At 40.3% G+C, this 15,076-nt stretch overlaps 2 protein-coding genes and 1 long non-coding RNA gene across 6 annotated transcripts in view; 1 reads left to right on the plus strand and 2 right to left on the minus strand.

The window, feature by feature from the left end:
• med25 (mediator complex subunit 25) overlaps positions 1–5,879 on the minus strand; it is a 33,332-nt gene extending 27,453 nt beyond the window's left edge. Inside the window, exons 1-6 of one of the 4 annotated variants that reach the window (XM_040043574.1) lie at positions 5,749–5,879; positions 1,802–1,951; positions 1,675–1,720; positions 1,319–1,443; positions 1,124–1,222; positions 157–277 (exon numbers count right to left, since the gene is read on the minus strand). In XM_040043574.1, the coding sequence (XP_039899508.1) occupies positions 157–277; positions 1,124–1,222; positions 1,319–1,443; positions 1,675–1,720; positions 1,802–1,947 (537 nt within the window). In that variant the 5' untranslated portion in view covers positions 1,948–1,951; positions 5,749–5,879. Of the gene's footprint in view, positions 1–156; positions 278–1,123; positions 1,223–1,318; positions 1,444–1,674; positions 1,721–1,801; positions 2,077–5,748 lie in introns of those variants that run through there. The other 3 variants (XM_040043554.1, XM_040043564.1, XM_040043580.1) reach the window with 3 other exon arrangements.
• Positions 2,148–14,988, plus strand: LOC120740999. The gene is made up of 3 exons (XR_005697530.1): positions 2,148–2,817; positions 5,375–5,381; positions 14,978–14,988. It is a non-coding gene; the product is annotated as an uncharacterized LOC120740999 (long non-coding RNA).
• Positions 11,451–15,076, minus strand: part of syt3 (synaptotagmin III) — a 43,128-nt gene continuing 39,502 nt past the window's right edge. The window contains exon 13 of the mRNA XM_040043587.1: positions 11,451–14,624. The gene's annotated coding sequence lies outside the window, so the exon portion shown is untranslated. The remainder of the gene's footprint in view (positions 14,625–15,076) is intronic.

Consider the following 15,076-nt stretch of genomic DNA (forward strand, 5'->3'; position numbering starts at 1 on the left):
AAAAAAAACAAAAAACAAAACAAAAACAAAAAACAACAACAAATATATATCAAGGTTAATACTATGATTATATCTAACCCAGTAAAAATAACCTTCACCAAAAAAGCCAGCCTGTCCTCCAAGTATCTACTGAGGACAAAATCTGTGTTTACTTACATCTCTGATGATTTTGACCAGGCTGTCTGCTGTGCAGCCAGTGTAGCTGACACTCTCCACAGCAGGAAGCAGGTAAGGAGGGGAATTACACAGCAGCACGCACACTTTGTGGGTCTGACCTCTGCAGCAGCACACAGAAAGAGGGAGAGACATAAAAGTTTAGATTGTCATCACTACTAAGCCAATTCAAAGAAGAAAACTGGCGTTGTTGTAATTGTTTTTTTCTTTTTACTTGAATTTCATGAGATATTAGAAACTTTTTAAAGATGATTTTAGCAAGAAGACCCAGTTATTTTGGGGATAAAGGAAGACTTTTATTATAATGATTCAATCATGGTTTTGCCTCTTAAAGAGAACCTATTATACTTTTCCTTTACCATTAATTTGGTGAATGTTCATCTATATAACCAAAGTTACATATGGTCAAAGTTTTGAAAATGAGGTCAGTTTATGTGAGTGTAATTTGTGTGAGGTGAAAGCTCAGATTTCAAAACTGATCTAAACACTCAATTCATTTTTTTATATTTGTCTCATAATAATGTTAATAACAGCAGACATCTTAATATATTCATCATAGACACTGAGAGCAACGAGGCCCCACCCATTTGCCATTATAAGCAGGTATCTCAGAGAGGGAGCCAATCTGAGAAAACGGGTTAAAATTACAGGGAATGATCCTAAAACATGTCGTTTCAGAAAGAAGATGAACTGATGGGATCAAATATAAGAAAAATAAGGATTATTGAACTGTGAGGTAGCAGCTAAAACAGCTTGTTTGAACTTGCTATTCTAAAAAAGCTACTCTGGTAGGCCCAATACAAACATGGAGCTGGAAAAGAGAAGAATATGTTCTTTTAAGCGAGTGCCAAAATTAGCTTCTCACTGCCTTTTACCAAGTTACCTTGGATGAAAAAATTCTGCCTCTAGGTTTGTTTTATCAATGAAGAAAACACAAATACAGGCTTACATCTGCTCCCTCATTTTCTTAAAGTCATCGAAAAGCTGCAAGGCCACAGAAAGTCCCTCTGCAATCAGACTGCAGCTTTCTGCTCCACCTCCCATAAACCTGTGTGGAAAAAAAAAAGTGTGATTTTCTACGATTTCTCTTCATGATTAGAACAAAGGGGCAGTTTAAAAGGTGTAATAGGGAAATAATTTTTACTGGATGTTGTCGATCCAGGAGACAAATTCGAAGGCTGAGCTGGTTGGCGCGTGACACTGGACATATGACTCCGGAGCGCAGTCCACTGTGTTGAAGACCACAAGGCCATACTGTGTGCCCCCGTACTAGAAAAAAAATTAAATAGTAATAATAAATTATCCACAGAATTCAAAAAACATATTCGAATTTCAGCAAACAGTGACAGGGAATGCAAGCTAAAGAATAAAAAGCAGAGATTAGACTGTCTACAGTGTACCTTGCCTCTTGCCCTATGTCAGCTGGGAAAGGTTTTAGCCCAACCTTAAGTTGGATAAGCGGTTAAAAAGATAGAAAACAGGAATTACAGCAACACTCACATCTCCACCAAAATCTGTTTCTGCTGGAGGCCCTCCATTAAAATACCTGTGGTGAATGAAATAAAATTAATTCATGGCTACATGACATTAATGAGTTAGGAAACAATGGGTAGCTTTAGATACTTACTCAATAGCTGGAAGTATGTAATTTTTTCTTAAAGATTCAAAGTATGGTCCAAGGTTCGCTGTCCCTTCAATGACAAACACCACATCAGCCACCTGGTTGGGCCCAGGTTTACTGGATGGCTCCATGAGTGCCGAACCTGCCACCATAGATCTAGATACAGAGGAGAAGGTTATCATGGTTTTTTTTTAAAATAGAAAAAAAAGAAACTACAATAAAAACCAAAATTAGGTGTGAAAAATATTTCTTGGTTAAAAAAATAAATAAATAAATGTAGTCTGACTGATTTCTTCAACATCAGCATTAGCATTAGCAGGATTTGGTACATGTAACTCTAAGCCTTTTACCTACTGTTACGTCCCTCTGCAGCCTCTAATCTGCTCAGTGTGTTCAGCTGGTGCTAATTGGCCACACCTAGTCAGGTGTGGATAAAAGCATACCTGAGGCAAGCTTCCCAGGGAGCTTACTTGTCTTTGCCTTGGTGGCAGCAACCATTTTAGCCAACCTGGTTTTCCATTTTAAGATGAAACTTCTTCTCACCCATACTTTTACTGCCTTACTTTCAGTTAATGAATTTTGTTTTGCACTATGCATATTTTATATGCCATTAGGTCATTTATTGTGAAAATTCTCATGTAGGAACTATTGTACTGCATTTTGGTTCCACTGGTGCACCTGAGGGAGATGCATGCCCATGTTGATGTGTGAGCATAGCAAGTTGAAGCAAGAGAAGCCAATTTAATTCTGAGAAAGTTGTTTCTTAAAAGTATCTGTAAAGTACTCATTTCTGCCTCAAAGCATGGGTCAGCCAGCGAGGTATGTTTGTATGTTATATAGATCATTTTATGTCTTTATTTCACTCGTCTTACTATTTCATTAGATTTTATGTTATGTTTTAGTTCGACGGTGGCGTAGTTTGTGATCAAGGTGAAGCTGTAACAACCCCAAGACCTTACAACTAACATTAAAGCCAACTTCATGCCATCAGTAAAAGAACTCTTTATTGACTTTAAGAAGAGGTAGAAGTGATACATACTCTGGTATTCCTCTCCTTTTTTATGTTGCGGCTTTTGAGCCGGGTCGTAACATAAGTGGGGGCTCGTCCGGGATATTTGGACATTTTAGTGGAGATTGAATATCAGTTTTTTGTATTGCTTTGAAGTGGGTGAGTGAAGGTGTTCACTGTGATTGAGTAACGTCCCTTTAGTCAGTGTGTTTCAGCTGGGTGGCTGTGCTGCCCTTCCATCGAAGCACTTGTTTGTTGTTTTGCTTTATTGTTTTAGTTTGCGTTTGGTAGCTATCCTGGGTGGGGGTACGCTTTAGAGTTTGGTAGGAGACTATATCTCTGGTCTGCTGCCTGCTCTCGAGTTCGCGTTTAAAGTTGCCTCGAGCCTGGTACACCACTGAAGACTAGGGTAGGTAAAGTTAGGGTTTTGTTGTTTTTAGTGTTTTAGGCTGGGAGTTGCACATAGTAAATCAGTGGCACCAAACTTGGTAGGAGGTTTGAGACCATTCATGATTATGGTCTTGTGGCTGAGGCAGGTAGACCATTTTTAAGTTGGCATTGTGTGTACACCATGTGTGTGCATATGTCAGTGTTGATGGATGCTAATGAGATCCTTGTGAGGTGAGTGTTTTGTGCTGTGACCTTTAGTGTTGTGGGGACTATGGCTATTTTATTGGATCACTTGTGAGTGTTGTTGGCCAGGTGACGGCAATAACACTGTGGGGTGCTGAGTCACCCTTGATGTGATCATTGTGTGGCCATAGCTCTCCACTTTGTGGTTGGTCACTAGTGTGCTTGATTTACTGTAATCCAAAAAGTTCAGTAACTTGTTGTGGTATAGGGTCACTTGTATGTGACTGTTTGTGTGGTGGAGACAACAGATCACTTGTGATTATTTGTTGCTACTTTTGGTTTTGTGTTGTAGCAGATCAGGTAATCATTTTGGGTTTGACTGTTGTGCTCCTTTGTGTTGGTCACATGTTACTTTTTGTGTTCAGTGTGGCAATTTCAAATCCTCATGCCCATCCATGCTTAGAGATGCCAACTATAATGTGAACACTGTGCTTCTGTTAGCTTTAACTTTTATTCCAGGTTTGTGGGTCAAGGACCTGAAGGCTTTAGAGGGGCTTTTAATAAATTTAGGGGTCCTAGAGGAACCCTTAAAGGAGGTGTTACGTCCCTCTACAGCCTCTAATCTGCTCAGTGTGTTCAGCTGGTGCTAATTGGCCACACCTAGTCAGGTGCGGATAAAAGCGTACCTGAGGCAAGCTTCCCAGGGAGCTGGTATTCATCTCCTTTTTTATGTTGCGGCTTTTGAGCCGGGTCGTAACACCCACCTTTCTATTTGAATGCATTTCTGATATTCTTAAATCTTGATTCAATAAATATAATTCATAATATAATCATAAAAAGCTATAATTGACATTGAAAATGACAAAACAATTCTAAAAATCACTTTTGTTAAAACTTGGATGAAAGGCCCTTGTGGTCTAAGGAGCTTGGCAAGAAAAGCATCTGGACTTCAGATCTGGGACTCTCCACCATTTGACCTTAGAACTGAAAAAGCTTCTCGGATGAGAGGTGAAATGTCTTCAAGCAATTTAAAGTCCATATGCTTTTCTTTCCAAGCTCCTTAGGCTACGATGACCTGGATGACTGAGAACCTTCACAGACAAATGCCTTTGTGGTATTTATGGCATCTATTATGATCTGTACGTATACTCTGCAGCACAGTGAGAAGACAGACACATTGGGCTACAATTTAAACTACAATTTTCCTTTAAAACTAAACAAAATCAAAAACACGTTAATTTACTGCTCATTTCATATATATTCATTTAGAAAGCATTACATTTTAATTTTTTAATATTGTCTTCTTATCGGAACTAATATCTTTAGTGTCTTGATGCATGCTGAATCATCCAGGTAAGTAAATCCCAAAAAGTTGATTCTGTTCATCTGGACATAGCGTTTTCAGTGGGGAAAAACATTTCATCACTCATCAAAGTGACTTCTTCAGTCACAGCTGATGTTGTGTTTGTCATTGAAGAGACAGCGAACCTTGTACCATTACTTTGAATCTTTAAGAAAAAATATATACTTCCAGCTATTAAGTATCTGAAGCTACCCATGGCTTAAACAGTACTGTACTCACCCCACAAACCAATAGTCACCAGTGGTGTTAGTTTTAGTCAATATGCAAATGTACTGTTTATAACCTGCAGTCAACTGAGATTGAAGAACTCACTTGGTTGAGTAACGAAACGTTTCTCAAACTGAAAACTTAAAGTCCATATGAACAGCTTCAACTTTTTGGGATACCATCTTTAGCGTTACCTTTAATTTCCTGTTTGATTTCTTACCTTAATTCGAGCTCGATTATCTATGTTATTTGCTTTTTTGAGTTTCTGTTTTGTCAGGTACACAAGTAAATCACTCTGAGCTGAAACACCCCAATGTAAGAGTGATTTCAGGGACATCCAGCAGCTACAGTACGATGGAAGCATGTGACTTCACCTCTGTGAAGCTGTAACAGTCTGCTATTCTTTCTCAAAGAAAAACAAAAACAGCACATGTGTTTTTCAGTGTAGCACAATTGCGAGAAATGCTTTATTTTTTTGTTTCTTTTTGTTTGTTTTAAACCGGTGATAAAATACCAGATGTTTGCTGCGATAGCTGTGCGCTCCAGTTTTAAAGGTAGGACCTAAAACCAAGCTGGTACTCTAGTCGCTAATCATTAATCCATAATTAATATTGCTAATCGACATTATCGCCAAGGGGAGGTTAAACGCAAGCTAACGAAGTCAACAACAGCTGAAGTGCGCACAGCTTTCGTTTTAGCGTTAGCTAGCACAGCAAACGTCAGTGAGCGATTCAAGCTAATATAGTTCAAATAACCCCAATTAACAAGCCTTTTTCAAGCTGTTAAGTGATGTAGACTGACCTGATGGACTGTGGCTGTCCGACGAACCGCTGAACCGGTTGGACCAAACTGTAACTTTAAAAATTAACTTGCATTACACAGCACAGTTAGCGTGAGCGTTTGTTGTATTTTTGGCGGAAGTGACGAAACGACACGCCCACAAGAGTCCAAGAATTAAAAAAAAAAAAAGAAAAACTTTATTAATAACAACAAAGCGGAATATGGCATACATCAGGTTGTCAAGAACACCGAAAGGAGTAAAAGGAAAACGATACAACTTGGGAATGACCATAAACACAAAATACCAGGGGTTTCAAGCCGTTCTAACACACAGAATTATAGAAGTATACTAAAATCTTTAAGACGGTGACACGGTTTTAAGGTATTTTCAATTCTTGCTGTCCATTATTGAGAAAATATAATGCTTTATTATCAAAAGTAATTCAGTGAAATTTGGCTTACGACTGGAGAACTTGGATGTGTGAATACACTGTCAATATCACTGTAACAAAGCAAAACGTTTTTCGAGCATAACAAAAAATTAGGGTTACCATGATCAGAAACAAAACGTGAAAATATGCTCTAGAGATGTTTCGTAAACCAGCAATACCAGAATAAATGAACCACTGTTTCAATATCAGTTTCACAAAAAGTAACAATTCACATCAATACCCCTTACAAAGACTAAAACCAACCCCTCATAGTAATGAAAACTAAACTAAATCGAAACATTTTCAAACATTTAAAACTAAACCAAAGCATTGCCAGTTCCCTTAAAGCACAAAATAAAAATGAAATCTAATTAATAGAAAATGCAAAACTAATAGCTTTGGTCCTCATCAGTCAAAGATGTTTTTGTGTGGTCCCACATAGCAGATATGTACCTAAATAAGTGGGACTTTGCTAGCTTAAAGAAGTCCAGTTACCTTGTTGAATTTATTTGTTGTCTTCTTAGGCTTACTGAAGGCCAAGACCCTGATTATATCCAATTCATTTTGAGTTTATTTTATTTAAATAGCACCAATTCAACAACAGTCAGTTCAAGTGCGTTCTAACACAATATTAGACAGAGAGAATCCCAACATTCAGATGATCCCCTATGACCAAGAACTTGGTGACAGTGGGAAACAGGGAGCACGGAGAGGTGAGGATAAAAAATAAAAAGGGACAGAAGACAAAGTTATAATAGCATGATCTGTCCAGGTGTTTTCCTAAATGCTAATTTCATCTAGTTCTATTTTGAATAAGAACAACAACAACAACATCAAAACAATAACAAAAGAAACAAAACAAAAAACAGTCAAGCCATTAATTCTTCACACAGTATTGGTATTTTCTTGCTTCCAAGTGTTTGGGTCACTTCCAGCCCACGCTTAACTTGGTGGAATCCACTTCATGACTTTTTAGACCACGTCTGGCCCATAAACATTTGCCATTGCCATAACTGATGTGTAAGTGCCCAGAGCAGGCCCAGACGTCTCTGCTATCTGGCTGCTTGTAAGCAATTACTGAAAATGAAATGCCCTCAATATATATTGCTCCACATAATGAAACATGGAGGTGCAGGGTCATCAGTGAATATTGTCTTGGCTCAGACTTCTAAACCTCATCTTTGCTTTTCAGTGCCTGAGTGATGAGGAAAGGCTCCAGTTAGCTTTCGTTAAATCTATCTAATGACGAACCTGAGGCAGCCAGAGGGCTTTCCCCAAGGGTAAAACTGAAATCTACACAAGAAAAATCCAGACAGCTGACTATTACAGATAACAATGGCAGGTGCATTCAGATGAAATTTCCCGAAGTCCAAAGGACAGGAATCACACATTAATTTGCTTAATGCAAACTTATGCTCAGTACTGAAGAGACAGAAATTGAAATCTTTGAGTGTTGCTACAGCAACCCCACCACCACCACCAAAAAAAACCCCCCAAAAAAACCCAGACTATTTTCTTTTTTGTGTTTCGAATAGGGTTCTGAGGACAAACGCTGGAGATATCCAAGTGCTTGTGATCCAGACCTCCAGCAGATGTCAGCAAATATCTAGTGATGATGAACCGATGATGGTGTTATCAGAGAGCAGGCTACACATTTTAACTTAAAGTTCCTTTAATTTAGTGTTAGACTGTTTATCTATATTCGGTATATGTTTAGAGTAAGTTACATATAGGAAAAGCTACCGAGACAAAATCCATGGTACTGAGAAAAACATCTTCACCACAAAGCATGGCCTGTGATTTTTCGGCTTGACATTCTTAACCTAGTTGTTACTTTTTTCTGGATTTCATGGTTTCATAACTTCATTGTTCTATAAAAAGGCTTTCACATTCCCCTTGCAACCTCAGTGCTGGAAACAAGAACATAATTACCACAGCAGCTATCGGCACATTAACTGCTGTCAGATCAGCACAATACACCAGAGGCTAACCTGTAGTTGTAACACATCGGCATGCTGCTTCTGTGGGTCCAACAATAGCTTCCCCTTCCCTGTGGTAATGCCAGCCAGTCAGTCAGCTTAGCACAGCATTCAGCAAAGCGCTTCAGAGCTAATCAAGCTCAAACCCTCCCACAGAAACAATGCTCCACATCAATTTAACCTAAATTCTAAGGAGGGCAACAAGCTGTGGGCTCAAGCAGCTTTTCTATTTGGGCGTCAGTAAGCAAGAACACTTCAGGCGACTTAAAGAAAGTTCATCTGAGGGAGGGTTTATGCCCAAGGCTACCCCCTGGATGCAAACATTAGCTCCTCCACAGAGCTTTTTTATTTTGAATGAGCATCATGGCCAAATTAAACTGACAGAATGGATGGTGAGTGTGTGTGTGTGTGTGTGTGTGTGTGTGTGTGTGTGTGTGTGTGTGTGTGTGTGTGTGTGTGTGCGCCTGCGCCTGCGTAGGCATCCCTTTACTTTGCAACTCTGATGCTTTCTGCCGCTCAGAGGAATATACAGTGTGTCTCGCTGCTTTGAACTTCAACACACACAATGCCAGCAGTTGCCAAGCAATTACAGAAGGCCTGCTTTCTGTGTATGCCTTTGGAAGACCAGACAGTGTTTTCTTTTTTTTTTTCCTCTTATGTTCCTTGTTTGGTCACAGAATTACATAATACAATATGAATCAGAAATATAGTTGGTGCCGTAGCTATCTATGTCTGCAAGGTCCAGGTGGTATGGTAAAGACAATCCGTCTCCTGACATTGGTACCCAGCTGGGATGCTGAGGGCCAGATGGTCGCCTCACAACAGGTAATCACAGCCAGCATGCTGATACAATGGCATCCACACAAATAGGTTACCAGACAAATAGGTTACCAGAGGCGTTTCCATGAATGTGAAGGAAAAGTGGCCAACAGGAAATCGTAATATTTGATCAGAAATAAATCCAATGTAGAAAAATTTGTGTTGAAAACCTTGAGTGTCATTTGTAGGCTTTTGTGCAACCTGAAACAATGTAATACATAAAAAAGCGTGCTGCAAAAGAGCCTGAAAATCCTTCAGCATTGAATAACTGTTTTGCAAAGTGGTGAAGTAGCGATGTCAAAATCTGACTTAAGAAAGGTTTTAGCAATAAATAAAGTGCCTGAAGTAAAGGGAAGGGGCCTTTCCAGAAGCACAGGCATTATATTGTTAGATCACAATTATTAATTAATGTGTAAATCACTTTAAACTATAAAAAACTATTAAAAAAACAAAAAATAAAACAAAAACGTATAAAAAAGGGAACATTTAAACTTATGTTTTAAAATCATATCTAAAAGCTTTAAAATAAATGACATGGAGAACAAAATGCAATATTTGGATCCAACATATAGTGAGGTGGAAGCAGAAAGTGGAGTAACACAGACATATTTAAATAAATGCATTAAAATTGTATTTGTGTCATTAGTTCAAAGATAATTAATTCAGTTATATTTTGGTTAGACAGCTCCGTCCCATGAGTTCCTCTGGACACACTCCTGCCCAGAGTATTAGATCTGATAGTATTTTTAAAAATCTTCATAGAAAATTACCTTTTTCTGTCAAATCATGGACCAGCAATGAAAAGTAATAAAACAGAGTTTAATTATGGATTTTACCTCAGTTTCTAATCTTGTACAGAACTTCCCGAGCATTCATCATTTAAAGCCATGCATGCGGCAGTTTAATGTCAGTGGATGTTTTACATAAGTTTGTGCTCATCAGGTGAATAGCAAGTTCCTCCATGGCAGCAGTTTGCAGAGAAGGTCAGATCCTGGGGCTCACTCCTGTATTAATACACTGCTCCCCTGCAGAGGCAGGCTCCTCTAATACCCCTGCTGGCTGAAGTTTCCACTTGCATGCATTCACTGAATTCATTATTTTGAAAGGTTTCGGGTATTATTTATAGTTTTGGAATAAAGTGTTAAAAACTGTATACGTGGCATAATAAGTGGTTGGCGTACTTTCAAAATGAGAAAGCAAAAGTTGGGCGTCACGTAAAGGTTTCCGGCGCGCTGGAGACACAGGTTTAACGTCGTGGCATAAAGTGAATTTCAACATGTTACATAAAGATTGGGCTCCGTGCAGATGGCCCTGTCAAGAAAACTATAAAACCAAAGCATCACCCAGAGTTACAGCATACATCTTTAATGATGCAGGCGAATTCATTATCATTATGTTTAATAATCAGATATATTTGCAATAAGGGTTAATGCATTGCTGTCAGCTTTTAGATACCTTTAGATCTGTCCCTCCAGCGTGATACACACAGCTCTATGCTACACACACATACACACACACACTCCCACACCCAGTGTCTCACTTGCTCCCCCCTCCCTCCTCTCTGCCTCTTTCAGTTCAGTGAACTGAGTGAAATGTCTTTCCGACTAAATGATTTTTTTTACACGGTGGGAAAGTTGCCATGGAGACAGCCCCCCCCCCCCCCCACCCAGCCCCTCCTCTCATTTTTTGCTCAAGAGCGTAGCCCATTAAAGCTGTGCTAACTGGTCGATGTCACGTGTGTGTGTGTTTTTTGCACTTCTTGAACTGTTAACACTGTCAGTATGCTGCAGGTGCCCCTTTATGAGTGTGTCTATATACGGAACTAGCCTCCTCCACCTCCTCCTGTGTCCAGTTCCACACATCCTGCAAGCAGCTATCGCCTCTCTCCTCCAGGTTTTCCCATTTGTGTTCTCCTCCTCCTCCTGTTCTCTTCCTCGCTGGCATTCTGTGGTTCTTCATCCTCCTTCATTTGTTTAATCCCCCCCTAATCCTCCTTCTCTGTCATTCCTCTGCACATCTGAGCTTCCTCTTCCTCCTCACTCTGCTTTCTGCCGAAACACCGGAGGTGCAGCTTGCTGCTGGTGGGCTTTAACGAGGGATAATAACCACATGACAAATGATATGAGTGATTTTTCTAAAAGAAAGGGAGACAAAATAGAAGTAGGAGTGCAGATGTGGGTGCGCACACAGGGCAGGCGACGGTGCTCCACGTTGCATTTAGGCAAAATGTGGCCACAATAAAGAATTCATGACAAAGTGGCTGAATAATTACATGCGACGTAATGCACAGCTGAAAGTCCAAAAACTCAAAAAATAAATAAAAAAGTTCAGGGTTCAGGCAGTCTCTATCCAGGTCTTACCTTCTATGCCTGAGGCAAATATACACTGTGGACATGTGAAATGCTCAGAAGTTTGTATATTATATATAGCACGTAGCACACTGCCTGGCATCTGTGACAGCCCAGTGCATCAAGGGAAGTAAGAAACACGAGGCTGGATGATACATATCCTTTATTTCCATGATCATTACTTCAGCCACACTGTTACTTACACATTCACAGACATCCTGCGACCTGGTACAGCTGTCTCGACTGAAACGATCGCCCTGGCTTAACCTCTCGATCAAAATACTCAGCATTAACCAATAAAAAAGTAAACCTCTTGAATAAATTATATATAAAAAGAACAAATGAAAATCAAAAGGAATACCAATTCGAGAAAGATAAATACAGCATAAACAATCCTTTTTCTTCAGTGTTGTTTTTGACCACAGAGATAAACATCTGCTAGATCTCCTTTTAGTCGTCATTAGTAGTATTAGTATCAAGTTCTTTGTCAGATTTTGCTTAAAGCATCACTTATATAATTTTCATTGCATCAAGTTGACATCATTCATGTTAATATAAGCATGCAAACATGTTTCCCCATGACCATTCGGAACTGCACAAACGAGAGAAGACAGCGAGGGGGAGAATAGGGAGGACGGAAAGGGTGGGGTGGGGTTGTCATACACAGAGAGAAAGAAAGAGGGCAAGATGGGGGGAGAAAGCTGAAGGAACTGGGGAGGAAAAAGTAGAGCAGGAAAAATGGTTAGGTGATGGAGAGTTGCAGGAGGAAAGGTAAGGATTGCTGGAGGAGAAAATGAGTAATCAGACAGACAGAAACAGAAAGGGAGGGGTTTAGATGGGGTGGGGGTGGGGGTGGGGGGGACAGAGGGAGGAGGAGAATAGGGGAATGTGCTGGCTCCAGTATGAGTTTTGCAATCTATCACAAGGCAGTAACACTAGGGCTAAATAGGGTAGACACAAGCAGAGAGAGAAGGAGAGAGGCTGGGAAAGGAGGAGAGTTTATGGGGCCTCTAGACCGATGGATCAATACCATATCTACTTATACAAGCTGATCAATAACCCCCCATCTGACAAACAACACAAAATACTTTCAGATGTAATTATAACCTCCTGCTACCTTCACTGGTCCAAAGGAAAACTAGACCCCCCCCCCCATCCCCAAACTGCACGCACAAAATACACACACGTGTGTGTTTGTGCACGTGAGGATGAGACTGAAATGGCAACAATACAAGTAGCTGCAGTGAGGTGTTGTACTGTTTTGCTGAGGTTACAGTGTGGTGACAGACATGGCTTTGAAAAGTCTGTATCGGTTTACACAAGTAGTGCAGATATTTCAAGCGCTCGTTTCTCACGACACCTCCTCCCTGATGTCTCGCCTTTATGGGGATCTAAATTTATCTTGATCTGTTTTTTTTTCCCTTAAACCTTTTATTTTTTGTTGTCTTCCTTCTCATGAATGTAATCAAAACACACCCAACAATTAAAATGATCAATCCCAGCGCCGTCCTGATTTTCCCTCGGACATACAGTACACAAACTACTGAAAGAAGTACACAATCAACACAGTTACTTACATCAGGCAAAGGGTGAGAGAGGAGAGAAGGGCTGAATGATTGGCAGCTGATTTCAGAGACGACATAGACAATACAAACTAATGTCTATGAAAGACAGTGTTTCCCCACCTAGTGCAATGAGGCACGTATAGTACATACACATTCACTCACTCACACACACACACACACACACACACACGCACACACACACACACACACACACACACACACATACACACACAGAAAATAGCTCCTTGTAAAGACACAACACAAAGTTGGCTCCAAGACGCGCTTTTCACAGTCTGTGGATGCCGGGATTCGAGGAGCGAGGGAGGCAAGACAGGAAAAGGACACGGGAGAGGAGGAAAAGGAGGAGGTGAGCACAAAAACGTGTCACACACAAGCTCACAGTGACACGCAGGCATACACACACGCACAGACACGCACGATACAAAACAAACACGCCCACAAACACAGAAACACACACTAATAAAAGCAACACGGACGTGTGTGTCCTCCTAAAGTCTTGTCGGTGACATGATATGGACTAATAATTTTGTCAATTGAAGCTTGAGGAACAAAAACAACAAAAAACACATTGTCCTGGAATGATTGAAAAATAAATTAGAGTGGTGATATCCTTCAGTGTGGGATACATCCTCCAGCTAGTGCACTCCAAACAGATGCTGGTCCAATCCTAAAGCCAGGATTCGTTGAACCCGTTTTGTCCTACGTTAGGAAAAGTCTGGCGATTTGGCCTGAAAGCCAGTGTCGATCAAATAGTTCGTGTCTCGCATCATCTCATCCTCAGTGGACCGTAAAAAAAATGGCATGAATAAACTCATTTCCGCATGGTTGCATGTATACTGTTTCACACAAATGACAGAGCAAAATAATTTAAAAAATACTAACGAGCACCATGAGGACTGTGACAAAAAGCATGAGGAAGAGGGACACATTTCAAGGCTATGTAACATGCTTAGACCAATGAGTCTGTCCTCATTTTTCGCTCTTCTGACATCAATAAAGACCACTGGATGCCTCGTCATCTTTCCTCTGGGGAAAATAAGCGAGTTAACTCTGAAACCAGAGGGTAGGAACCCTGGAGAAGGCGTCCAAAATGGCCGAGAGTATCCACGGTGGATATTTCGCCCTGCTAGTACTACATGAGATGTATTCCTATACAGTACGGCATATACTGTACACTAAAAGAAAAATATTGACATAAGGATTTTCTTCTTTTGTAGTCTGTACAAGGGCATGAACCTTTGGTCCTGTTTGAAATGACCATTCTACGATGGCTTACTTTTGACTTTTTTTCGTTTTCAAGAGAGAAAAAGTTTGTCACGTCACACTCCTTCTAGATGAAATACTACACTAATCTGAAGCACACATGGACTACTCACATACTACAAACTCTGTATTTGTGTATTTGTCTGTGTGTGTGTGTGGGTGGGTGTTTCCTCGCTAGATCCCAAAAATGTACACCTGATTTCAGTCCACTGTACCTTTAAGTGTCCACATGTGTTTGTAAATGTGTAGTCTGATGCTCAAAAGTGTAGCTTGTGATGGATGGAGCTGATTTTTCCCCCCTCCAGCTCAGTAAAGACAGCACAGGAGTTGAAGGATTCATTAGCAGGAGCAGAACAGCACTAGCAGTTGGACACTAGCAGTGTCTCCACGTCTCTCTTTCTTTGATGGAGAGAATTATTCACAGATGAGAAGAAAGAAAGCAAAGTCTGGAGCTGTAGAGATGATGATGACCTGAGGAAAGAAGGAATAAGGGGGGAGAAGGAAGAGTGTGAGTTAGGGGGAGGGAGGGGGGGGGGGGGTTGAGAAGATATAAACAGCACGCAGTACTGTACGTTTGTAGGGAGGAGGGTTGAGATGCATTATATAACCCATAACATCGAGATTATACACATGCCTCTGCCTTACAGCTCCTACATCTGACAGCTCCACAGCTTCCACTTTATCACACATTCCCAGTCAGGTCATGCTTTTAAAGACTTGACTAGTTTTCCAGTGTAAATCTGTCTGGAGAAGCATCTGCTGCACATTTTGTAGATATGTACTACACTTTCAGATTAAAAAAAAAAGTGCATCCACTTTACAAGCTGAACTCCAGGAGATATTTTATTGCTACCGGAGTGATGACACAAATTACCATATCCTGATGACAAGAAAATAATAGCTCAGAAACCATGGCGTGGAAA

This window comes from Simochromis diagramma, unplaced genomic scaffold (genome assembly GCF_900408965.1).
Source record: "Simochromis diagramma unplaced genomic scaffold, fSimDia1.1 OVJJ01000321.1, whole genome shotgun sequence".
NCBI classification, from domain to species: domain Eukaryota; kingdom Metazoa; phylum Chordata; class Actinopteri; order Cichliformes; family Cichlidae; genus Simochromis; species Simochromis diagramma.